The sequence below is a fragment of the Pseudochaenichthys georgianus genome, chromosome 23 (genome assembly GCF_902827115.2).
Source record: "Pseudochaenichthys georgianus chromosome 23, fPseGeo1.2, whole genome shotgun sequence".
In the NCBI taxonomy this organism is placed as follows: Eukaryota; Metazoa; Chordata; class Actinopteri; order Perciformes; family Channichthyidae; genus Pseudochaenichthys; species Pseudochaenichthys georgianus.
The window spans coordinates 17,800,431-17,827,393 of NC_047525.1; the positions used below are offsets into that span (position 1 = coordinate 17,800,431).

Sequence of the window (26,963 nt, forward strand, 5' to 3'; positions counted from 1 at the left end):
TTCTAGAGACACTCTTTTGTAATTACGTTTTTGTGTTTTAATGTCTTGTGTTGTCATTTGGTGAGTGGTATTAAGTGCCTAAATAATCTTCATTAAAATAAATCAAACGGTTCACCCACACTTTGCCAAGGTTGAAAGTAATGATGCACACTTTCCACAGGGTTTGGCAAACTGTGCAGTGTTTTATTCACATAAATTATTCTTACTTTTCAACAGTCGAATCAGTGAGCTTCTGGTCTCTCTCACAGACAGCTGAACAAATATTTTCCATGCTCTTGTAAAATCTGTTTTATATAATCATGTGTTTTAAGTGCTAGTGAGTTATTCATTTAGCTTGGAAAATCCATCCAAAGCGACTTACATACTCAATACTGTGGACAATCCCCACAGGAGCAATTTGGGGGACACAACGGCATGCTGACTGCAGTGGGGTTTGAACATGGGTTGTCCTTAGTGAACACCTACGGACAACCCACTAGGCTACACGCTCTCCACAAGACACACAAGGAGGGGGTTGATACTCTAATCCCCTTTTATCTGCCTCACTTTGCATATGACAATGCATATCTGTGAAAACAAACAGCAGCTTGTATGTTATCTTTAGAACATTCAGATTGTAAATGTAAAAAAGGAACTTTCTTTTGAGGGCTCATTATGTAAAATTGTAAGATCTTTGTTGCCTTTGTGTTGGATGACCCTTCCAGGTGCCTGGGAGTTAAGGTGTTGTATTGGCAGTGGTGGAAGAAGTATTCAGATGATGTACTTGAGTAAAAGTACACTGAATAGTTTCATTTCATTTCATTGTAGAATATTTTATTTTGCATTCTGTTCTTATATGTCATATTCTATTTGCGTAGACTTTTTTTTTTAATTGTATATGTCTTTTATAATTATGCATTGTTGGAGGAGCTTGGGATTTTCATTTCCATTTCTACACTTTAGCTCATGTGCATATATTAATATATTGAATCTTGAATTACATTATTGTCAAAATACTTCATTATAAGTAAAAGTCCTGCATTCAAAATCTCAAAAGTTAAAGTATTGTAAAAGCAATTTTCGGTTGCTAATACAATGTTGTAAGCTGTGCTAGTGGGTTAATAATTTTTGTGTGTAAAGAAGCCCCTTTTATTTTTCTTTATATTGAGGTCATCTATACAATGATTAACACATGTGACCATCAGCTAAATGCAATGTGTGTGTTAATGGTGTTAATGCTAAACAGTGTCCTGCTGTTGTGTCCAGTGTGTTTAGTGCTCAGTGATGCAAACACAGGTACGGTGAAAAAAGAGAGAGAACTATAAGCAGAAAAAAAGGCCTGTGCTATAATGCTTCAAATAACTGGCTATTCTTTATACTATACTCAGATCAATAGGAGACAGAGATGTTAAGTTATAAATCAAGGGTTTTTATTATTATTTACAGCACAGGTGGGGAACCTTTTTCCTTTCAATTTTTACAAAATGAAGAGATCTATGGATACATCTCTCAAAACCCATTTGAAACAGAACTGTAAGCAGATTCCTCTTTTTGGATATTTTACAAATCACTCCCCTTTCAAACTCTATTCTTCTTATTTTTAACAACTTTTTTGTTACTGTCATATAGTATTTTATACCTGTTTTTAATTTAATCTTTAATGTCTCATTAATAAGTATAATGATCATATCAAGGTGTGCCTTAACCTCACTGAGCTGAGGTTATTTGAGCCTGCAGGAGAGAGCTGTCTTCCACCTGGTTGTAGAAAAGCTCTTTAAATTCGTTAGCATAGCTAGCTAACCAGATGCTAATAACAACAGATCGCCACTGTGCTTACAACTCTAGACACAGCCACACAAACACAAACACTGACCTCTGACCCCCCTGTGGCCCCCCTAACAGTTAAACGTTTTTTTTTGTTTTTTTAAATGTATATTTTCTGGTACTCGGTTTGCCAAAAACCGCAGGATTTTGTTGCTGTAATGTGAGATTGTGCAAACACCCTTATGTAAAGTAGAGATGTAACTGTTTATTGCCTTTATTTTTATATAAATATGGTGTTAGTGCAAACATTGCACTATAACTTAAGCTGAAGCTAACAGTAATAACTATAAGATCTATCTGAAATAAATAAGTGTACTGAAACAAATACCAATAACTGTATTGCATTGTTTTCTTATGCGCAATTACTTCATACTGTCTAGTTTTTTTTTTCGTCCTGCATTTATTGTGCCCCCCCTCAGAAAATAACTGGCCCCCCAGTCAAATTGGTCTAGAACCGCCACTGCACAAACACTGCGGCAGGTGTACGGCTCCTTATGGGTACTGCAATATTTGAAGAGTTGGAGCGCACACAATGTGCAAGATAACGTTTATGTAGCATTTATTTATTGTCGAAATGATGACATTTCATAACGGGATCAAATCAAAGTGAATGGCCTGCTGCTGCTGAATGCATGGGGCAAGTGACTGGAACAAGTTATTACATCGTTTCAGATAATACATAATAATGATAATTCAATCTATTTAGGAGCGCCTTTCAAAGCACCCAAGGACACCTTACAATTCATAACATATTCCAAGGAAAGGTTTTAAGACAGTACAAAAAATGCAGTCCGGGTGATGTTTTTTATGTGGGTTGCAGATGAGAGGGAGCTGTCCAGAATAACACCAAGATGTTGTGTTTGAGTTCTTGATAAGCCATTAAAACAGTAAAATAAGTGTCTCCTGTTCACCAAAACAGACCCATCTGTTATGGAAAAAGAAAGTATTCTAAAAGTAATCTGAATACGTTACTTTTTTAAGACACGTAACTGTATTCTGATTACTTTCAGAGCATGTATTCTGTATTCAGTAACTGATTACATTTACAAAGTAACCCTCCCAACTCTGCCTAGAAGTGATCCTTCGTCTGCTAAGCTTAATGCGCCCCCCCCATCCTTTCTAAAAGGGTGTGAAATATCAATGTTGGACCAAGTCATAGTAACTAGGTATGTTATTAAGTTACAGTTTCCATAGAATCGTCTCTTTGCTAATTATTACGTTAAGTGAGTTGACGCCAAGCTCAAAGGAAATGCAAAGAGGCTACATTTAGATATAATACAGTTAAGTGTTAGTTAATGTAAGAAATGTATGTGCAGAAGTGTATATAGTTTGTTAATTGGATAATTCATATCCTGCAAAACATCTTTTCGACATCTGGAACATGTCCAAGTTTAGGAGAACTGACAATGTGTGTGCGTTAAATATGTTTAGGGAACATGTTCGTGTGTCATTTAGGAAACGTATATCTGCCCTGTGTTTCTTGTATTCGTGGGAGCATTGCTGTATGATTGCTTGAGAGCAGGTAATGTTTCCCCATTGTTGTTTGGTGGTGCATTAAAGTAACCTGTATAACCAGTTTCTGTATAAACTGCTTCAACAACTATAACCTCGGCCTGATATATCTTAGGAGCCAATAGTCTTGGGAAAAGGAGGGAGTCTGTGTAAAATGTATGCTTGGGAAAAAGAGGGAGTAACGTCAGGTGCAAAGATAAAGATTGTTATGTTCACCCAATGTTGACTGTATGTAAGCTATCCAATATTCATGCTCGGGACTCTTGTTCTGACTGGCTGTCGTGGTACGTATATCACACGGTGGTAGAACTTGAGTCCAGAGTACTCTGTATTTTGTATTGTTGTTTTTACCATTAAAACAAATTATTGCTTTATCCTTTATCCCGGTGTTTGAATCCTTCTTCCTTTAACTGACCACTCATCAACGGACGGCGCGGAGCAGAGGTGAACCTTCCACCACCATCATTGGGTGGTGCTCCAACAGCAACTAAATAATGATTAATCTCAACTATTTCTGTGTTTGTGTTTGATTGATTCCTCTCTGTTTCCTTATTTCCTGTTGTGAGTGCTGGATTGCCACAACAGGTGGCTATGGGGTAAAGTGAACCATGGGCCTTAGGGTAAGTTGAGCCAGTGGTTCAATGGAGTAGCAGAATGAAAGTAGACCCAGTTGATAATAAGAGCTCATTGTGCTACATTTAAAGTTGAATTTACTCTGTGTTTGATTGGTAAGATGTATGAAATTGTATCACCATTTGTATGATTACTTTTCCTTTTAACATGTTAAAAAAAATCAATCAATTCAATCTAAATGTATATACAAATATTAACGTGTGCCAAATGGTTTGTTATTTATTGTTTAAAGTAACCTTTAAGATTTTTTGTAGGTATGCCCAGGTTTAAACTGGAAAAAGTGAAGTGGTTCAATGAACCCCCTGACCTGGATCTTACCCTTACACTGGGACAAGTTGAGCCACAAGAACACTTTTTTTTTTACTGCCCTTATTAAGAATGAATATTAATTCTTATCATTGCCATTGATAGGAGACATCCTGAGGTGTGTGCTTTCATTTTTACTATGTGTAATTTATTTCCTACATAATACAACAATATGTTTTAATTGACCACTTACTGTGTAGCTCTGTATAACCAGATAGAGAGTTGTTTTTTGGACTGGGTTATCATTCTCAAGGTCGCAGGTGTTTCAACAGCTCCATGTTAACCAGACACAACACACACATCTTTTGTTCAGAGCTTGCACACTATTGCTGTGAACATGTGACTCTGTAAGGTTTGAATATTTTTCTGTGCAAAAACGTAATAAATATCCAATCTTTATTGCCACTACAATAAAATCCTAGTTTATCCAAAAGTTTTATTTTTTTGTAATTTGTACATTCATTTGTAATCACTGCGTTTGTTACACCCAGCGTTTAGAGAACCTTGTCAGTTCAGATAGTAAATCAGTTTTAGACGGTCACAAAACAAAGTGAATGTGACGCTGTATAAAAAAAAAATACAGCGTACAGTAGATCATGCGATTTGTGTGACCGGGCATTGCTCGGGCTGATCCAGGAACAGAGTCTGGAACATGTGGTTGTAGAAGTCGGGGTGGTAGAGGCAGGCCCTGGCACAGTCGGGGCTGAAGTTAAACTCCAGGATCTGAGGCTGCATGACGCGCTCGCCTGGCCCAGGATAAGAACACACACAGGTTAGAAAACAAATTAGAAAGTCAAAGAACAGAACCACGGTTCCTACACAAAGACAACAGGCAAAGCTACTTGGTATTTCAATAAACAAATCAACAGTATGTTTAGCTATTTGTTTAGATTATAATATTTTTTCTTGCCGGTCAAGTGTCCGGAAATAATTTATTTTACCTGACAAATTTGAAACTTACCGGTCATGTTTCAATAATAATAATAATAATAATAATTGTGTAGCAGAGTTGCCATTAGCATGTAATTGCCGGACTATGACCGGATATGCTGATGTTTAAGGGTGCATTCACACCTAATAGTCCGCTTCTCTGGTGAGCACCAAACCACAGTTTATTACATTGTTTCATTTTTCAGAAGGTTCGGTTTGCGTTCACACGGGCAAAACTCAAACGGACTATAAACTTTAAACACAAGTCATGAAAACGGAAATGCTGTTCAACCATTGGTCAGACATTAACCTCTTAAGCCCTGAACCTGTTTTTCAGGTTTCAGGCTCGAAAATGCCACTAACACAACAAAGACTATATCTTCACTTCTAAAAGGGGTAAATTAATAATCTTTTCTCTCAAAGCAAGGTTACATCTGTGAGTTGGATGTAGAAGTGTCGGAATCAATATAGATGTTTTTATTTTAAAGTAAATTCAGATGGAACATAGTAAAAACATGTACATTCTAATGTCCGCCTAAAAAAAAACATTACTTATAGTGAAAACCACCCTTGAATGATGGGCTAGTAGACTAAAAGCTTTAGGAATACAAACTATAACATAATAAGTACCCTGTATCAAGATTGATGCAAAACAAGTGAAATTTGACCTTTTTAGAGAGGTTTAGGAAAATAAAGTCCAGGCGGACTCACCATGGGTAATTTGGGAACCATCAGTTCCATTTGAACGTTTTCAATGTAAAAATCATTTTATTACTTTGAATTATCACTATAGGTATTCATTCCATCCAAATACAACTGTTGTGAAAAAAAAAAATATATATATATATAAAAACATACTCTGTTATCCTCTTAGGCCCCACGGACTCGAAATCGCGTCATTTGCAGGAAACAACGTCTAAGGAACCTTAATATTTAATAAACTATGAATATTTTATATCCATATAACGGGGAAAAACTCATTTAACTGATCTTTTTCATTTATTTTTTCAAAAAACACACACAATGCTAACAGTGAGCCTCTGAATTAGCCCCGAGCGAAAAATGCTAACCTATTACTGCACCGAAAATCACTCCTAGCTCCCTTATTACTTATCCTAGCTGCACATCCAACACATTGTTTATGATCGTAAAGACACAGAATCTAACGGTGCCCACCTCAACACTGAAAGATACAAACTCGCGACGTCATCAACAAAAACGTACATCAAAACAAGTGGCACTCGGTACTAACATGCGCTAGGTTAACATGGCTCACCTTCCTCTTTCTCTGGTCTAAACTGGTCTTCAATGGCATTAAAACGATAAAAACGATGATGTAGTTAATCCATAGGTTAATATCCAATGTGGCTGTGTCCCCTTTGAAATGTTCTGATAATCTATAAGCAATAAAACTGCAATTCCGTTATCTGCTGTCCGCTCTGTGCTCCGTGCGCTCTGGGTCCTGCAATTCCTGCTTTCTTACGTAGTAAACAATAAGTAAAGTCTGCTGCGTAATGTACTTAAGCTGGCTAGCATTCTTTATACTTTACGCAGGAGATTTACCACACAAAGACATTGGATTAACCTTGAGCGGCGTTTTTATTCCGTTGAACACAACTTTTGATCACAAATCAAAAAAGGTAATATTTTTTATTGTAATATTTTTGAAACCGGATGTTGTTTACTTTCTCTTTTCTGGCTGATAGCTCCAGGAATTCGGGGTCCTACGGTGATGATATTACATGTGTGGAATCTTTAGAGTCTCAGCTTTAATCAGATATCTTGTTTGTGCAGTTACGATAAGTAATAAGGGCATTTCTACCGTGAGTGCTGTGCAAAAGTCCGTTAGCACTAGTTAGCATTTTTTCGCTCCATGCTAATTCAAAGGCTTGGTATTACTCTTGTGTTTCTTTTAGCTAAAAATGGTTCACATTGTCAGTTAGCTGAGTTTCTTACCGTTAAAAGGGTATGGAACATTAAGAGTTAGTCCACTGGGGGACCCTCGGGCTTAAGCGGTTAAGGGGGTAAAAACGCAAATCCCGGCAATTTCTACCGGAGCCTCCGCCATGGAGCATCGGCACTTTCGGCAGGTTATTCTCATGCTGCTGTTAATCTGGAGATCAACAGACACTAGCGGCCCACGCATATGATTATATAATCAGACAACGTCCGTTAAAAAACATTATAACACATATAATGAGAGACGTTCTGCAGTAAGGAGGGGCGTTTCACCGACGACAGGTGTTCTCACTTTTATGTAGCTGACGGAGAATTGTTACTTTACTACACTGTTCAACACTTCATTTTGCTTCACTCTTTAACTAAACAACCGCGGATGTCTTGAAAGACTCTTTCGCTAAAGATTTTGAAGATATCCGCATTCTTGTGACACGTAAATACTGCGCTTCCTATGTTTTGGTGCGGACTGCGTTCACACCAGCAATGAACTGCTCCAGAGTTCGCAAGCAAGCGCTCCGAGACCACCTATTTTAGCGGACCAGAGTCCGGTTGTTTAGTTCACTTAAGAGGTCTCGGACTGCGTTCACACCGACCCAAATGAACCGCACCAAGCGGCTAAACGCACCAGGGTTCGATTCAACCGGACTATACAAGGCAGGTGTGAACGCACCCTTAGAACACAATGTGAGAATTGCTGTAAGCTTATATTAACCACAGACCTTATTTTGGGACTTGAAGCTAATACAAAAACAAACAGACATCGACTTCAAGACAAGGGAGCATTTAGGACTCATGCTGCACCATTGTTTCACAGGTCAGTTGAGGAATACTATGCACCAGGCCCACAAATTGGGAATGTGAACCCTGACCCCAAAAGCCTCTTATCAGTTGAAATTCCACAAAGGACCCTTATTTGCTGGCCTGTCCAGAATTCCAGATGAGGCTCATTGTTTAACATTTTTAGCTGCTTCTTCACCATGCTGATTGCAATCGCTCACCTTTTTCCCCCGTACTCCACTTCAGCATGAGGTCTACGGCATAGATGGCCCGGGATGGCGGGTAGGAACAAATACCGTACGGAGGGGGTCGAGACGAGGCTGCCTCAAAGAACTCCCTGAATGCTTTAAACACCTCAGCCTGGGAGCGGTGGGAAAAGAAAGAAAGGGAAGTTTTATTGTGTTAAAATGTAAGAGGTTACATACAAATAATCAAATATTGTTAGAGTGATTGTTGTGTACGTTTCCAGTGTGAGTTGTAATGGAACATTGTATCATGCTGGGGGAGCATTCAAAGTTCACCATGTGTTCTTCTTAAGATTTTTCTGATACAATATTTGACAGGAAGCAGTAAACATGTCTTAACCTACATGAGACGTAAATGAGAGTTATTTGTTATTGTAAGGTTCGTGGTCTTCTCCTTTTAAGGACATTTTTTTTTGTATGATGTGATTGATGGTGTGATATGAATGATAAGTGCGACACGTCGGCGCCTGTACTCACAGTGTTGTGGACTGTACGCAATGCTCTGAGTTACTTTGCTCCGGTTACTTATGTTGCCGCAGATATTTAAAGGGGACCTACCATGCAAAATGCACTTTTGTGCAAATGTGATGTCTTTTATACATAAATATGTGTCCCCGGTGAGTCTGGGAACTCACGCAGCATCAGAAAATAAAACCCTCTCTCTTTTCCCCCGTACCCAAATCTTTTAAAAACGGGTGTACAACGAGCGGATACAGATTTCCATCCGAACACCTCCTTTGAAAAGTTTGTCACAAAGGCAATGGGATCGCTCTTCTCAATGTCCGTTTTCAGTCCAATCACACGTAGATTAAACTTTCTGCTTTGAATCTCCATTCTCTCTATTTTGTCTTAGAACTCTTTGTTTTCCTTCATTAGATAGCCATTTGCGGTTTCGAGTATAGCAACCCTACAATCCATGTCGGTTATCCCCTCCTCCATATCACGAGCTTCTGAAAACATGAGTCAAGTTCTCCCTTCAAAGCATCAAGCTGCGGCTGGAATTTCTCGAAAGCAGCCCCTATCTCCTCTCTTATTATGGAGCGTATTAGTACAAATATTAGAGCTGCTCAGGGGCGGACTGGGACTACAAATCAGCCCGGGACTCTCGACCGGCCCACCGCTAGTAAATTGTCGACGGGGTGTGGGGGGGGGGGTAGACAGTAAGGGTAAATAATGTCTCCCTCCGGTGGACTTGTATTATCTCTGCCCCCCCCACTGTAACCTCTGGCCCCCCCACTGTAACCTCCGGCCCGGAGCATTCATCCAAAATAAAAATCGACTAATAATGAAGAAAATGAACACATTTGTTGCAATAGTAATTTATGCACTAACTACTTTACTACAACATTTGAATCATAAGTTCTTCCTCATTTTCCTCAATTGTTCATATTTGGTTTATTAAAATAATGATATTGTGGTCATTGTTAAAACATTTCTGCTATTATTATTATTTGTTCGCACTATGCACTTTCTGCCTTCCTGTCGGGCTGTGTAATAGATTAGAACCTGAACCCTCATTCTCCTAAACTGCTGGGACACTTCCCTAAAGCCAATACCTTTATATGGTCTACTAACTGTCAGCACGGGCCGGCATTGATGTACAGAGCCGACAGAAGACCTTGTTTATACTGGCATCATATTGAGAGGTGCAGTGACGCGTCCTGAAACCCGGAAGTAGCTGCTGGTTCCCTCCACAGAAAGGATTTCTCCACAGGGTTTTGGAAAATAGCTGGAAATAAGGTCTGTGGAAACAAACCTGTTTGATAAATGCACGTTTTGTTCAGCCGGATAATCTCCACATGTCTACCCTACTTTTATAATGTTCTAATCATAAATCTAATCGATAGATTATAAAAGGGTTTTAGGACGCGGCACTGCACCACTAGAAGCCAACTCCATCCATCAAGCTGAAATCTCCTCTCCCTCTTCTTCTCCTCTCCCTGTCACTCTCCTTTAACTCCTCCGGTGACTTTCTTTTATTTGAAGATAGTTTTTTGCCCGGCGCTTGGCCGGTTACCGCTGGTATTAAAAACATGTTGGCGAATGGTTAGGTGGCGCGATAGTCTGTAGCGAAGGAGCGCGCTCACGGGAGCCTGCTCGCGCTCCGCAGCAAACAGCTGTTTGCTTTTCCCCCAACAACGACAACCGACTCACGGAGCGCTGTGTTGTCGCGTTGATAAACGAAACAATTGAACTAAATTGCTCATCAAGATACCAATACCACAAGACCATTTTTTTAAAGCAATATTTTTAGTGGCCCGAGCAGGCAAGTGGAAAGTACGTTATGCTGGCCCGGGGTGTCTAAATAGTGCTTCCGGGCCAGCGGGCCATTTAATGTCGAGCCCTGCCGGTTACCGGCCCGCCCACATCGTCCGACCGGCCCACTTCAGTACCGGCCCACCGGGATTCGTCCCGAATGTGCCGATGGCCAGTCCGCCCCTGGAGCTGCTTGTGTGTCACTCACTCCCGAAATACCGCTGCTCTCATTCAATGGCACTTTAGCCTTTTTTTTTTCTTTTTTCGGTGGCATTACATTCCCCACATCGTATTTCGCTATAAACTTTGAGTGATCAACTTGCTCATCTGATCATAACCTGATTTCTCAAAAAGTTTGCTACGGGAGCTACACGCTCTCAGACTTCACACACAACTTCCGCGCACGCGCATGAGTATGAAGGGTTAGTAAAGAGCCCAAAGGTGACGGCAGATGTAAGGGGCTGAGAGGCAGGGTAGTGGGAGGCACCTACATTCCCAACAGGTGGCTCCACCCTCTTCCAATTAGCAGTATTGGGAGCAGGTGTGGAGACCTCACACCTGGTGCTAATCACTCCCTCAAGGGAGACAAAGCACACAGAGTTGCTCAGTTGTGTGTGGCACATGGAGGGGCTCCCAGTGTAAGGAAACGTTTTGGTAAGCTGGTAAGTCGGTTAACGACTTTGTTTAATGGAAGGTATTTTTGAGTTTGATAGCAATAAAGCCTTTTTTTGGATTTGAACACTGCCTCTGTCGTGATTGCTGCACTACCACTTTCCTCTTTATCTGCCCAGTCCTGTTACACTGGTGGAGAATGCGGGCATAAGGACTCTAGTGGTGGTGTTGCGGTCACATTTTTAAGATGGAGGATGTACTAAGAGAGTTCGGTGCGCATTTCTACTGAGCAGCATACTCTGCAACGGGAGATGATACAGGAGCAGCGGAAACGGAATGCGCTTCTCCATGTGGAGGTCCAAAAATGCCTAACAGCAGCCTCTCCTATCCATGGAGGAGCAACCGTGCAGCCTAACCCAGGTCGATTCATCCCCAAAATGACAGAGTGATGAGATAGAGGCCTACTTAACAGCCTTTGAGCGCACAGCTGAAAGAGAGGGCTGGCCAAGGGACTCCTGGGCTGATCTGGTTGGACCGTTCCTCCTGGGCCCGGCACAGCAAGCTTACTTCAACCTCTCTCCTGACCAAGCAAAGGATTACGTCGTCTTGAAGAGGGAAATCCTGGTGAGGTATGGCTACAGCTTAGCAGCAAGAGCCCATCGGTTCCATGACTGGAAATACAAGCCAGAGTTGTCAGCCAGGGCCCAGATGTATGACCTAGCCCGGGTAACCAGAGCCTGGTTGACCTGCAACCCCGAAAAGTGTTTTAGAGAGGATAATGATGGACAAATACATTCGGTCTCTGCCCTATGAGATCAAGAAAATGACAAGCCAGCCAGTCTGGATGAGTTGGTTAACCTAGTGGAGAGCCACATGGTCACAGCGGACCTGCTTAAGTCCACACGACCAGACACCGAGTGGGGCTGGAAAGTCAGTGGGGAAGCATCAAGGACTAGACGGGCACGAGAACCACCACGGAAACCAGAAGAGGTAAGGCGACGACAGTCCTACCTGCCAGAGGGCCAACCGTGTTGCTACCAGTGTGGGGAGACAGGCCACATTTCTCGGGACTGCCCAGGGAAGGATGAGCTAATGCCGCGACCGCCAACTCATCTGGTGCAAGGCCCTGCCACCTTCTTGACTCTTGCTGGGTACAGGAAAGCTCCCTGGCTCAAATGATACCAGTCAAAGTAAATGGAAAAGATGCAGAGGCGCTAGTGGACTCAGGAAGTGTGCTGTCCCTCATTCAACCCCACCTCCTCGACCATTTGCCATCTGAAGAGACTGTGACCGTCTCCTGTGTCCATGGGGACACTAAATTATACCCAACATGCTTCATCCACCTTACCACGGTTAAAAAGCAGCTGTGAGCTGAAAGTGGGGGTCGTTCTTTCCCTACCAGTCCCAGTCTCGGTGGGGAGAGACTGCCCACTATACAAGCGCCTGCGGCACCAGAAGGAGGTGAGTCCCAAAAAGCCCAAGCGTGCCAAAGGAAAACAAGAGAAAGGACAAATTGCCACCCAGGGTACTTCTCCTCAGCAGTTCCCCAAAGTCGTGTGTGCTGTGCCGGAGGAGCAGAGAGGCAACCAATCTTCCAGTGCAGATGAGGCAAATGATAGACCCTCCAGAAAAACGCGGGCTAAAATCCTTGATTATGCGATCAAACATGCGGGGTTTTATGTGATGTTATGCGGTGAAATTGCGGGAAGTTGCGAAATATGCGGAAAGTTGCGGGAAAAATATTGGGCTGTCTTATTTATTTATTCTCTCTCACACACAACCTGCCACTAACGTTAAACCCCTTTACTATTCAATTAAACACATTCAATGTTTATTTATTGTAAAAGCAATTGGGCTATTTTAATCACACTCTCTCTCTTTCGCACACACACACACACACACACACACACACACACACACACACACACACACACACACACACACACACACACACACACACACACACACACACACACACACACACACACACACACACACACACACACACACACACACACGCACACACACACACACACACACACACACACACACACACACACACACACACACACACACACACACACACACACACACACACACACACTTCTCCGCCTCATTCTGTTTTCATTTACTCGTTCGTTATCTGACCAGCTTCAATCTTGTAGGCTACTCACTTCGTTTCTTGTAGCCCTCGAAAGGGTTTTGGAGGTTGATGCCTCGGTGAACGTGAGTTGTTTGGCTTTCTTGTCCGCAGCAGCAGAAAGCATTTTCGAATGTTTGAATGAATCAAAGTGTGTCATCACCGTCGATGTTCTCTTATGCTCCAACACAGTTGCACGGGGTGCAGAATAGTTTCCCCACAGACATCGGGGTACTGCTTTGCCCGGTCTTTAGTAGAGATGTTCGTCGGTAAATGAGATGGATTAGATGTTTTCATCTTGGTGAAGAGAAACTCTCGTGTGAGCTCCACACGTTCACTCTACGGTGTTGTTTACCTTCTGTGATGCGCGAGCTGATGACGTCGCGCATCATCATCACTTCAGGTCAAGGCGAGTTAACTTTTTTTTTTCTCAACTTTGTGTGGAAAAATGCGGGGATTATGCGGCCTTTTGATAAATATGCGGCTTTTTTAAAATATGCGCCATTTTGCTGATTATGCGGTAAATTCTGCGATCGCAGAATCGCGTTTTTCTGGAGGGTCTAAAATGATAACCCTTTTGTTGCTTTCCCTGGAGACCTAAGCACAGGTGATGAGGAGGGTGAAGTCTCATTGCTTCCAAGTTTGAAGGGCCAGTTTGAAACCGCCCAGATGTAAGACCCCAATCTGAAATAGATGGAAAACCAGTTCCAGGAGTAGGTGAGCTTACATGTCCTCATTTCCTAATACAAAATAATCTGTTATACTATGCCAAAGAGGTTGAAGGTCAGCGAAGAGACTTGTTGGTTGTCCCAAAACAATATGTGTCCACAGTGTTGCATCTGGCTCACAGCCATGTCCTAGGGGCCCACCTAGGGGTTGAGAAGACAAGGCAGCGGATTGGGAGCCGGTTCCACTGGCCAGGGGTGGTAAGAGCTATAGAGCAGGGGTTTTCAAAGTGTGGCATCTGGCATCGTGGCAAGGTCCCTATGAAGTGGCAGAGAAGGTGGGACAAGGTACGCCAACCTGGCCGTCGCAAACCATCCCAAATATACCATGTTAACCTGTTAAAGAAATGGTACGCCCGAGAGGCACTGCTGTGTTGTTCTTCCCCGGTTGTGTCCCCTCTTCTCCAGACAATGAGGTGGCCGAAGTTGAATACGGTCCAGGGCTATCCAAAGCTCAGTTACAGCAAACCAAGGAACTGGTTCAGCAGAGTTTGGATGTGTTCTCACTACGACCTGGAAGCACAACGGTGGTGGAACATCAAATCCACACAGAACCGGGCCAAAAGGTAAAGATGCGGCCCTACCGGGTGCCGGAGGCAAGACAGGCGGCCATTGAGCAAGAAGTGCAGAAAATGCTGGCTATGGGGGTGATTAAAGAATCTCACATTGAGTGGACCAGCCCTGTCATTCTGGTTCCTAAGCCAGACAACACCAACAGGTTCTGTAATGATTTCAGAAAATTGAATGAAATCTCCAAGTTTGATGCGTATCCTATGCCCAGGATAGATGAGCTAATTGATCGGCTTTGGGAAGCCAGTTATATCAGCGTGCTGCTTCCCCTCCTCGGCTCCTCCGCTCACATCTCCTGTGGGCGGGACTAAGACACGAGGATAGGAGTCGAGGAGGGGAATCTCAGAAATTAGATACGGCCAGTATGTCTGCTTGTGTGTGTCCCTCCCCCTCTCCCCTGATTGTCTCCCTTCAGGTGCAGCCTCTCCCACGGGTGATCCTAATTCCCTAATCAAGGCCTGCATAAAAGGCATGAGGAGGGCTGCAGCCTCCGCCTCCACACTGCCCTGCTTTTGCATGCCTAAGTTTCTGCTGTTTCTTTGTCGAATAATAATACAATCTTTGGTTCACTCTAACTCTGCGCTTTGCTCTTCTTTTTGTTGCAGCTTTCGAGCCAGTCGTAACAGAAGTTTAAAGAGAGACATAACATTTGGTTACTATTCTGGTTGAGGCTTAGGACACGCTGGATGATAATCAGAGGGATTTACATTGGTATTGCTGGACCTGACACAGAAAACTATTCGTAATGAGGTGAGTTCCTTCATTCAAGAACATCCTGGAAGTGCCCCCCGTTAAAGGGTTCAAAGTGTTCACTTACTTCCACCTCCTTCCATGGATACAGCGGGTACTGGTTGTCAAACATGGGGATGAACTCATCGTAGTGCACCTAGAAACAGAGAGATGGTTATTGGTCTTACAGACATAACAAATGTAACAAATTCATGAAAACAGTTGTGTAACTCCCTCTCTCGGATCACTGATCACCCACAGTCTGGTCACATGGCACCTTGAGACTGATCCTCTTCCTGAGTGCTGAGATCTACTGTCTCTTGATATGTAAGGCTTACAGCATATTATTATTTTAATGTTATATAACATCACAGCATTCAATTCTCTGATAATCATAATTTCCATAACATTAGTCACAAGGTGCCACTACGTCATATAATCAGCCTGGTTGAGCCCTCTCTTCAGTTTGAGTTGTTGCACTCAGCTGTGGAGACATTGCTTTCTGTGTGCTTCTTTTGCAGAACCCTTTGACTAGTTCATTTCAAGAATTACCGCCACACAGTTCTGACACGAAAAAGCTTCAGCAAGCCTATGATCTTGTGACCACAGACTAATTCTACAAATAAATAGTGCAAGGATGAATAACCAGGAAAGGCAATTTTTTGAATGAACCTGCTTAAGCTGCACCCCCTCCGCATAGTTCATGACGGTGAAGTGTTTTTGGTAATCATCAAAAGTGTCCAAGGAGAAAGGTCTGGATGGGAGAGAGAAATATCAGATTCATGTATGAGAAAAAGTTCACTCTGCATGAGAATAAGGTAAAGTCAAGTGTAACCTCTTGAATTTCTTGAGTCTTCTTGACACTTGTATTGTTTAAATACACACAATCAGCAGGAGTCAAAAGACAGCATGTTGGTCAGTCTAGCACTTGAGTTCAAATTAAAATAGAGCCCTACCTCTTGGATGGATTGCCATGAACTCTGATATAGCTGTTCATGGTTACCGGAGAACTTATCTTTATGAATTTGGCAATCGACTTATCTTCTAGTAGCACCATTAAGTCAATTTCAGTTTAGACAATACGTTGTTTCTATCTAATGGTTTTGTTTTCTTCACAATGAGCATTACAGCCTCAAGGTTCAACCCCCAATGCCAATATTGTGTGTCATGACTCCTAAAGTGTTTTTTTACATTTGAAACTCATACCAAAAGGAAATTCCTCCATTTTGAGAATCTAGTCAGAGATACAGTAGATATTTGTACAAAAAGAGAGATTTACAATAATAAAAAAGGGATTTTTATAGCACTATTGTGATGTCTAGTCTTTGCAACAGCTAAAAGTGCTTTTACAGCACAAGACGTGTCTGCTTATCAGCAGCGAAAAACATTCACTCACACAATTTGAGTTTAAGTATCTTGCCCAAGGACACTATGACATGTTGACGGGGGTATAGTCTAGCACAGGGGGGTCAAACTCAATTTCATGGCGGGCCACATCAGCATTATGGTTGCACTCAAAGGGCTGGTTGTAAGTATATAAATATACATATATAAATATATATAATGTATATAAAATGATGTATTATATTACATGATTGCCTCTGAATTGGATTATTATCGAGAGGGTATAATGACTTCATAATTAACTACGTCTGAAAGCAGAAGTATGGGGAAAATAATTGCAACTAATTGCAAGTCTCTTCAGTGCGCAGCGCATGTCACAAAATGAGATGCATTGTGGGACATGTAGTATGGGCAATTCTGTAAAGTGGCATGTAACTGTATAATAAACGTATTCTATTCTTTGCAAGCTCTTGAGGGCCACATAAAATGAAGTCGCGGGCCGTATTTGGCCCCCGGGCCTTGAGTTTGACACCCCTGCAGGAAGGGCCCTCAGATTTTGAGATACCCCTACCCGAGGTAGAACAAATGACAAGAATGATTTTTCTTATCTTTAGGGTCTCCCATTAATGAAATTGATTGTTGGAACATTTTATTTCTTTAGAACTACCCCAATCCCTGAAAAAGAGCCGTTTGTGACCCTGAACAGAGCTGTTTCAGTGCTGTGGGCGGAACAGAAACCGGACTGGAATTTCTCAAAGAGGCCGTTTAGTTGGAGATGGTCCTGAAGCTGTCCAACTAGCTGTCTAAACTACATGTCTAACTGTCTACCAGCATGTCATGCACTCACTGGCTGTGGCACAACAAGTAGTTTGTACAGAATAGGAAAGACAACAGCATTCACCAAACTCAAGACCCATCTCAGCGAGCTGGCCCATTTTGGACTCTCTGCCAGCTTGGAAGAGTCTTTGCCAGTCGCAAGAGAATTTGCACTTCTGCTATATGAAAAAAAGGAAATTGGACTGATGTACACAAACTTGGATGAACTGAGGTTCATAATTGTATCAACAACAGATGCAGCCTCGGAAAATCTGCCGCCAACAGAGGATGCATTTCAACAACATGAAAAGAGCAATGTTTCAGACAGCGATATGGTGTCACAGCCACTTGCCCACACCCTTGTTGTGGAGTCCTGTTGGCAAGGGGTGGATTGTCAGAGATGGGGCCATTCAACCAGTGCTATTTACAAAACCCCCAGCACCTACAGAAGTGAGAGACATTACTCAGAAGTGTGGAGAGAGTGGGAAGTGCCAGTGCCTCTCTGTTGGCCTTCCCTGTACTTCCCCTGCACCTGCTGTGCAGAATGTCAAAATGTGTCCCCTAACGTTTCTGAGGAACCTGACATTTAACATTATATTCTAGTATCTATATACTTGACCTCTCACCGAATTATTTGATGATATGTATACTGTACTTTGAATTAAGGTTCCAGTTTCAATACAACCTGTACTATTTACACCTATATTTTAGAGGCTTGCAATTTAGAACTAGTACACTTTATTGTTTTGGGTTTGGTGAATATAATGACCATCACAGTGAGCATTCTTAACTTATAGGCTATTGTGCCACTTATCCCCCATTCGGAATTTGACTATCAGAAATGTATAATGAAATCTCATTTGCAATAGAACTGTACCAGATATTTCCATACAACTACTGGTTAGTGTTCAATAGCACCCTAGACAATTCAGTAATGGTATATTTTTTATGGATTTCTGTTTTTCTGATAAATGAGAGAAAAGTGATTGAGTCCTATGTTCCTATCACCAAAAAGTACAATTTCCGTCTAAACTAAAGCTAAGTTTACAGGACTATAATTCAGTATTTTTTTAGTTAAATAATTGTCTGACTATTTGGTGATGTGACAGCTACCTGGTTCATACCTCAGCAAATCTGAAGAGGAAAAGAGTGATCATTCTCAAGTTATGGGCTTTTTTGTCACCTTTCCCATATTCGGCCTGGTCTAATTTGGCTCTTTTTCAGGGATTGGGGTAGTTCTAAAGAACAACCAAAAAAACGTTTTTTCCCCAAAATAAAATTTCACAACAATCAATTTCATTAATGGGAGACCCTAAAGATAAGAAATCATTGTTGTCATTTGTTCTACCTCGGGTAGGGGTATCTCAAAAACTAAAGCCTTTTTTGAGGACTTGATGCTGGACTAGTAGCCCACTTAACCTCCTGAGCCGCAGAAGCCACCAATGTATTGACAAATGCATGCATGCATGCATGCTGTACCTATTAGCAAAGCGCAACCAGAAGACGTTGTAGGCGTAGAGACGCAGAGGCTGCACAGAGTGCAACATCAGCATGTAGCGAATGTCAAACTTCACCATTCCCACCTCCTCTCTGTTGAACAGCACTGGGTCTTCAATGTACTTACACACCACCTGGAAAACACAGACACGGCAAAACACACAGTTAGAGGCTACTAAATAATAAAATGTAAGATTAATATAAATGCTTCCTTCGTATGTGCGCAATAACTGTTTCCATTACTTTAACTAAGACACATTTTTTGACATTGTATTGAGTAAAATAAATAGCGGAATGTTCTTATGGAGTGATTTGTTACAACCCATGGCATTTCTCTGTTGCAACAGCTCACTTTGAGCTCCTGCATCAGCTGCACATGTGGCGCAACAACACAGGAAGCACAGCTTGCATGTCACTTTTAGTTTTCAAGTTTTCTTACCCAATATGGGGTATACATCCTGTTTAAGGCAGCATATAAGAGATGCGAGACGATCACTCGAGTCCGACTGAACTTCGGCTTCGGCTGCACAGCTGATAGATGCCAACTTACCAAGGCAATTTCTTTCCAATAATTAATCCTAGTAACTGAGTATGCCGTGTGTATGTAAACCCAACCCTTGCCAACCATAACTCTCAATAAATAAAAAACACCTAAGAACTTCAACCCTAGCATCCGTCTCCTTTTTATTTTATTTACCTCACTGGGACACTTAACAAAATAAGTAACACAAGCCGGTCGCTCCACACGTTACAAGCAAATTATCGTATAGAATGCCACACAATGACCTAAAAAGTGAAGTCTGTTGGGAAGAAATGCTGCGACTAGCAAGCGGGAAAATAAGCTAGCACTCTTAAGCCGCATTTCGACCACAGGTTTTAGCGTGGCTCGCCATGGCTAAAGGTGAACCGAGCCATGGCGAGCTGCGCTAAAACCTGTAGCTTTCGTGTCACATTGGGTGCATCCACCAATTAAGGTAACTTTCCAAAACCTATAATCCTGTCCCTCATTAACACCTCACTTCACTGCATTCAACGCAGTAGGGGAACTTAGAAAAAAAATAACGTTTGAGTCTGGTCTGTAAAATGTTGCTTTTTTTCTGTCCGATTAATGTACAAAGTCTCCTTAAGCAAGCTGGCTTCATGGCGTCTGTTTCTCAGCGGGTGTACCTTTGGTGTACTCTCTCTTTGTCTGATAATGTAGTCCAGGTTGTTGGTGATGTGCATGTCCAGTCCACGAGCCAAATTCCAGGGCTTACAGATCCAATGATTATCATTCCCCCTGAAACACATGCCAAAACATCAACGTTGTACTTTAGTGCTCATGGATCAACAACATCAGTGTTGGGAAAATACTGAATATACTCTTTCAATATCAGAGTAGCACATGATAACAAAGGCCTAACTGTAACTGTGTACGTAACCAGATGTATGATTACATAAATGAAGCTCATGAGACACTGTTGTGAACCTACGATAGCTAGGTTCCAACGATTAACATGATGATTCAGCCCCTAGGGCAGTGACCATCAACTGGAGGCCCGCGGGCCAAATCTGGCACGCCAGACATTCTCATCCGGTATGCGCTGTGGCGGAGTTCTTAGTGCGTTCACCCCCCCCCCCCCACTCAATCTTGTGAGTAATGTGAAGTACCGGAGTCCAACAGAGAGGCAGCAGCTGCGGGACAGTAGCCTGCGTACTGCGTAGCCTTCCCTGCCCTGAAGAAGAAGTGATCCTTCCTTAGCGTGAAGAGTCTGCTTTATGCGCTCCGCAGTAACCCCAGTAGCCCCAGAGCCAAGCATAGAATACCGCTTTGAACCGGTATCCATGTATCTTGTGACTGTGTAACTCCCTCTCTTATAAGCATGTGAAGGAACTATTGGTACCATATGCTCTGTATGTGATGACTACTTCCATTCTTGCAAGGATAATAAATACATGCATCCAGTTATTGAAGCTCAAGCCGGTGACATGTGATATTTTTCTAACAATCAGCTACATATTTTGGAAGACTTTGCAACATTCCCACCTCTGTTGTCTCTGTTTATAATGCTTGATGAATTGCGGCAGCTCTGAGTGGAGGTTAAAGGTCTCTGGGAGCCAATCAGGTTGTTGGCCGCATTTCGCCCTTCGAGCCACGGCAGCCATGCAGTCCTTCACCGTGATGATGCTCTCACAGGGAAACTGGTTCAGCATCACATGAGGTCGTTCCTCGCTCAGCTTCCTGTCAGAGAAGATGTAAGGACAATCGTATCAACAAGAACCATGATGTGGACTTCACACAATTGTGCTTGATATTAAATAATGACATGCTATTTACGGACTTTAGCCTTTTGTTTCAAATACTTTATCCACTCCCATGGGCTAAAGAGGAGGAACCTTACCCTACGTTCACATTACACTGTCTTTTAAAAGGCCCTTTTTGTGTAGCATTTCGAGGTTGTTTTTGTATACACTTAAAACACCTGAACAACATAAATAAATAGCGTAATGTCTTTATCTATTATCTGTCTTAGTCTGTGTTGGTTAGTGTTAATTTCGTTGACTAAAACTATGACGAAATGTGTTCGTCAACGACCTTTTTTTCCATGACGAAAACGAGACGATGACGAGACGGCACCGACGGCAGTAAACAATAACTGTAACGAAATCATCATGCAATATCGTTGACGAAAAGTGACGAGACGAAAATGTAGTTTACTAAATAAAAACTATGACAAAATCTCTCTTTACTTTCGTTGATGAAAAATGAGGAAACGAAATATTATCAAAGATAACGTTATATCTCTGATAGTCAGTTTTTCTCCCAGCAGTTCCATTTCCGGTGCTGCGGCAGAGCAGCAGCTGTTTCTGTGCTGCGCGCGGCGGTACATTTGAATTACACCGGGCAGCGGCACAATATGAACTGTCAGGAAGACTCGGGTCTAACTCATGGTCTAACTAACCTTATTTAACAGAAAATAAAATGGCAACAACAGGGCTTGGGAGCAGTGGTCGCGTTAACCGAATACCCCCCCCGTCAGCGCGAGTGAGTGATACATTGTGCACTTGACGGATAATAATGGATTATGACAGAAATGTTACGATCCTGTCCGTCAAAATGACTGACAACGAAAAGTCTAAATCCACCACTGCTTGGGAGAAATAAACGATGTGATATTTGGGCCCATTTTCGCTACAATGAGGCGGAGAAAAAAAGCGAATGCATTGTTTTATCAGAAGGGAAGCAATGTGGCCATAACACAGAGGTGCAAACACCACAAACCTGACCAGATACTCTCTGCAAAACTGCATTCTTAAATTATTCAACCTGTGTTTTTCATCAAATAAGGACAAGATAATCTTATTTATTTATATACTAAAATGACAAATTATTGGTTTTGGCTAGACTAGTTTGACTGAAATGTTCTATATAATCTGATGACTAAAAAAGACTCAGTTTTCATTGACAAAAAGTAGACTAAAATAATTTGTTTTCTTTGACTAAAATATGACTAAAATGCTCAGACTTTTAGTCGACTAAATCTTGACTAAAATGTTTACTGTTTTAGTCGACTAAAATAAGACTAAAATGCTCAGACTTTTAGTCGACTAAAACTTGACTAAATAAAAACAGGATGAAGGTGACTAAATATGACTAAAACTAAAAAGGAAATTTAACACAGGACTAAGACTAAAACTAAATTAAAAAATAGCTGACGAAATTAACACTAGTGTTGGTGGTCATGTGTTTAACGTTTTTTTTTAATTAATAATTTTTGCTATCCTGCTGTTAAGATTGTATAAAATAACCTTTGCAGATTGAATGTACTGGTCATGTGTTGGACTGAGTTTAGAATTTGTCCGCGTATAACAAGGTTAAAGTGTCAGCAAACATTGATGAAGTGTCATGTACATTTTGTTTTTTTGTGATTGCATTAACGGTTTTTTCTAAATATTAACCTTTTACTGTTGCGACCCATTCTCAGATCCTGGAAGTCTTTCTTAATTCTTTGAGACACGAGGTGCTCTGTTGTTTAGGAAGGATTTATGACAACAGGAATAGAAGGGGGAGAGAAACCAATGGACTTCTACTGGTGAGAAGTCCTTACATGCTATGTTTTTTTGTTTATTGCATTTGCCCAAGATGGTTGTGTGTGCCCTATCCTTGTCTGGATGTAACCCTTTCAAAAACTGTGCCTAACTGACTTATTACTTCCCCTCGTAAATCATTTACATCCTCATAAGTGAATGTTTTTTTTAAATTGACACTGTTTGACATCATAGCGCTGTTATTTAAATTTCTCTGGTATTACATTGGTGACGTTAGCATAACCACTGAAGCTAGTCTGACTACTTGTTACAATCCTATTATGGCAGATAATAGGACATTTTTTACCACCGTACTTTTCTGTGGATTGTTAATGGTCCTAGTCTGACATGAAAACGTGTTTATCATGTATTGATTACACCCGATAGCTATAATAAAAGCTGCTCCAGAAGTTAAGTTTTAACTATAGTTTACTTACAATGGTTATTTTGTTCCCCTTTCAAGGTGATGACATTGGTTAATACCAATAATTGGGATTGTTTTTCTAACACAGCTTCATACCACAAGGTGTGAGATGTTCAAGGTTACTGTCTGGGACTGGTGTGGAGGAGTTCAGTTGTAATGTTGATAAAGTGCTTTGCTATCTCACACTGCCTGTGCTGCAGCACCTCTTTCCGGGGGGGAGGGTGGAAAAAAGTGTCTCTGAACAATTATCCCCAAGAAATACCAAGACTATACAAACAGCATGTTCTTGAGCTGTTATGTGTGGGAACCTTTCTGTGCCTAAATCATAAAAAGGCATTTACTAAAGGCCTCAAACAATGTAGATATTGGATTATATATCTGATAAATCTCATTTTTAACGCATATAATCAAGCTAATTTCCTACAACATATCTTGTGTCTGAATGACAAAAGAGCTCCACTGAAAGCATGCTGTGTGTTGCTCACCTGTAGTCTTTGATGTGAGTATATCCCCAAATGATGTCCGCCTCTTCCTTGTCCTCAGTGAGCTGGAACCGCTGGTGTGTCAGGTTGTTTGTTACTTGGGACAGGTCGGAGTAAACCCTGAAACAGAGCATGGTAAATTATAGAAAGAAGGGTCAAGGGTGAACAAAAGTTTTCAGGTCAAACTGTCTACATTCTCTAAAGTGAATGAGGTATACAGCTCACCTTACAGGCTGAGGCTTTCTTGTTTTATAGTCCTTCTACAAATAAAACAGTAATTCATAAGCAGTAAAAGGCATCCTTGCTGGAAGGATTAATTTGAGTGCTTAAAAATTCCTCAGTGTATTGACATTTGCAAAGTCAGCCACACTTAATCTGTACACCAGGGGTCTTCAACTCAAATTCAACGAGGTCCAGTTAGAGAAAATCTCCCCATGCAAAGGTCCGGAACATCAAAATGTCTAACTTGCTTCATGAATTAGTGTGATATATATTGAAGTGACCTGTAGCTTTATCAACGTCTGCATGTAATCAACAACTGACTGCCAATCAAATAAAGTACAATTCAAAAACAACAATATTTATTGTCAATTAACATTGAACTATACAGTAAATACTGTGGATATGTGTAATGTTCCTCTCGGGCTGCATTTACAAATAAAATAGAGAAAATAAATAAAATAGCTTTTGAAAATATGTGCATCTTAAAAGTGCTTAATTTTAGATAAATAAAATAAAGTGAAGCAGCAGCTTGAGTCCCTTTTTCTTTGTAAACCGTTTCACATCATGACTTAACAGTTTCAGACGATTATAGAACAATATCAGTCTTTACACATCATAACAATTTAACAGTTTTAAAGTTTCTCTTTCTTTCCCTCTTATATTGCAGTCCCTCACTCACTTTTTTTTAATTCAGTGTAAGAATTGAGCAGGAGTTTGTAAATCTGGGCCGACATGGAGTCAGGGCCATTCTCATACACATGCAGGTGCTCATTGGTTACAGTGATGCAAACACAGGTATGGTGAAAAAAGAGAGAACTATTCGAAGCAGAAAAAAACAGCGTAATATACCATCTGACAAAGGCCTGTGCTATAATGCTTCAATTAACTGGCTATTCTTTATAATCAGATCAATAGGAGACAGAGATGTTATAAATCATAAATCAAGGGTTTTTATTATTATTTACAGCAGGGGTGGGGACCTTTTTCCTTTCAATTTTTACAACATCCTCCGAGGGTCGTACAAATTATTGAACTCAACCTCTGCTTAAAAAAACTAAAATCACAGCCCATTCATTTGGCCTTTCTTGCATGCTGTGCAAAGAAAAAGCAACCTCTTAATCCAGATATCTCACCATGACTCACGTATGCATGCATGTGCCATGATACGGACACAAGATGTGTGCAAATGTATTTGGTATCCTATCCATGTGAACATGATTGAAGTGGGGGGGCCCTAACCTCTTCTAGGAGTGTCCGGGGGCATGCTCCCCCGGGAATTTTTTTTTTAAATATTGAAGCTAAAAGCATCAATCTGGTGCACTTTGAGAGCAACATTAAGAGATCTATGGATACATCTCTCAACACCCATATGAAACAGAACATATTTTACAAATCACTCCCATTTTAAACTCTATTCTTGTTATTTTTAACAACTTTTTTGTTACTGTCATATAGTATTTTATACCTGTTTTTCATTTAGTCTCATTAATAACTCTATTGATCATATCAAGGTGTGCCTTAACCTCACTGAGCTGAGGTTATTTGAGCCTCTCAGGAGAGAGCTCTCTTCCACCTGGTTGTAGAAAAGCGCTTTGAATTTGTTAGCATAGCTAGCTAACCAGATGCTAATAACAGCAGATCACCACTGTGCTTACAACTAAAGACACAGCAACGCAAACACTGCGGCATGTGTACGGCTCCTTATGGGTATTGCAATATTTGAAGGGCTGGAGCGGCGTTCCGGTGCTCTCTGTCAGCACTTAATTATTTTTGCGGGCTAGATTTCTTCTTCTTTTTTTAAGTGAGAAGTTGTCCGTCAGTCAGACTGACTGACGGACGGACGGACTCCCCCCACCCCCAAAACGAAAACTCTTCGGTTCTCCACGAATTACACAAGTCACCCAAATCAGCGTTAAAAAAGCGGGAGGAGCCGAAAAATCCCCTATTAATGTATTGATTATAGCTCCGGGTCCGTATAGGTCGGCGTCTGGGCCTGTTGCCGACCCCTGCTGTACACCCTCTTCGATGTTAGCTAACGCATCGCAGTGAAGCTGTTGTTGCTTAAAACGAGACCACATTACACTTGAATGAAGATGCTATCTTAATACGATTAATTGTTGAAGGATAAAGATAAGGCAAAAGTAACAGTGAATATAAGATATAGTAAATCCTATCATGGAAACGCTAAAAACATTGAGCTGTCTGAGTGGAAAAGTACTGTGTACCGGCTACATCCTGTTATCTTCAAGGACTAGAACACCATGTTACGAGTATGTGTGGCCCTGACCTTCAAAAGGCGCAACTCTCTTGTGAGCGAAAACCAGATAAAGCGGTAATAAAGAGACATCGAAATTAGGAAGAGGGAGTTGGGCCCTGGCCCTGACCGTGGCTAAAACTGGGGGTTGCTGGGCAGCAAAGGCAGATTACAGCAAGAGAGAGCACCAAAGGTGGGGGCTTCACAGCAAATACTATAAAGAACAGAATGTTTCTATAACTCGGGGCTCTCTTCAACTGGGATCTTACACTGACGAGCTTGTCACCGTGAGAACTCAAGAAGGAGTCCAAGGCGCTTTGTGGTATAGTATCAGATTGATGTATCTTTGTTGAACTGTGTAATAAAGTGCTTATTTGAAGAAACAATCCATTGAAGTGCAAAGTCTAGTTTTGTACAGCTAACAGAGAATAGTGCCTAGGACACAATTCCTTTTCCCTCAGAACTAAGAACGGTCATCGGCAGATCCGGACAGCGACCCCGCTCTGGCCATATCCAAACGATCTGCGCGGAGGACGGACCTGGTCCGGTAGACTCCAACAGCTAAACAACATTATTTTGCTAAATAACAACATGGTGATGTTTTGTAAATGATTACATGTCTCTTATTTAGCACAGAGTATGATATCCGTGACATATGG

At 41.4% G+C, this 26,963-nt stretch overlaps 1 protein-coding gene across 1 annotated transcript in view; it reads right to left on the reverse strand.

The window, feature by feature from the left end:
- Nucleotides 1-1,247: 1,247 nt before the first annotated feature.
- ttll12 (tubulin tyrosine ligase-like family, member 12) overlaps nt 1,248-26,963 on the reverse strand; it is a 47,651-nt gene continuing 21,935 nt past the window's right edge. Inside the window, exons 7-14 of the mRNA XM_034075233.2 lie at nt 23,832-23,948; nt 20,881-21,075; nt 20,022-20,133; nt 18,837-18,988; nt 15,870-15,951; nt 15,286-15,354; nt 8,142-8,280; nt 1,248-5,000 (exon numbers count right to left, since the gene is read on the reverse strand). Coding sequence (XP_033931124.1) covers nt 4,849-5,000; nt 8,142-8,280; nt 15,286-15,354; nt 15,870-15,951; nt 18,837-18,988; nt 20,022-20,133; nt 20,881-21,075; nt 23,832-23,948 — 1,018 coding nt within the window. The 3' untranslated portion in view covers nt 1,248-4,848. The remainder of the gene's footprint in view (nt 5,001-8,141; nt 8,281-15,285; nt 15,355-15,869; nt 15,952-18,836; nt 18,989-20,021; nt 20,134-20,880; nt 21,076-23,831; nt 23,949-26,963) is intronic.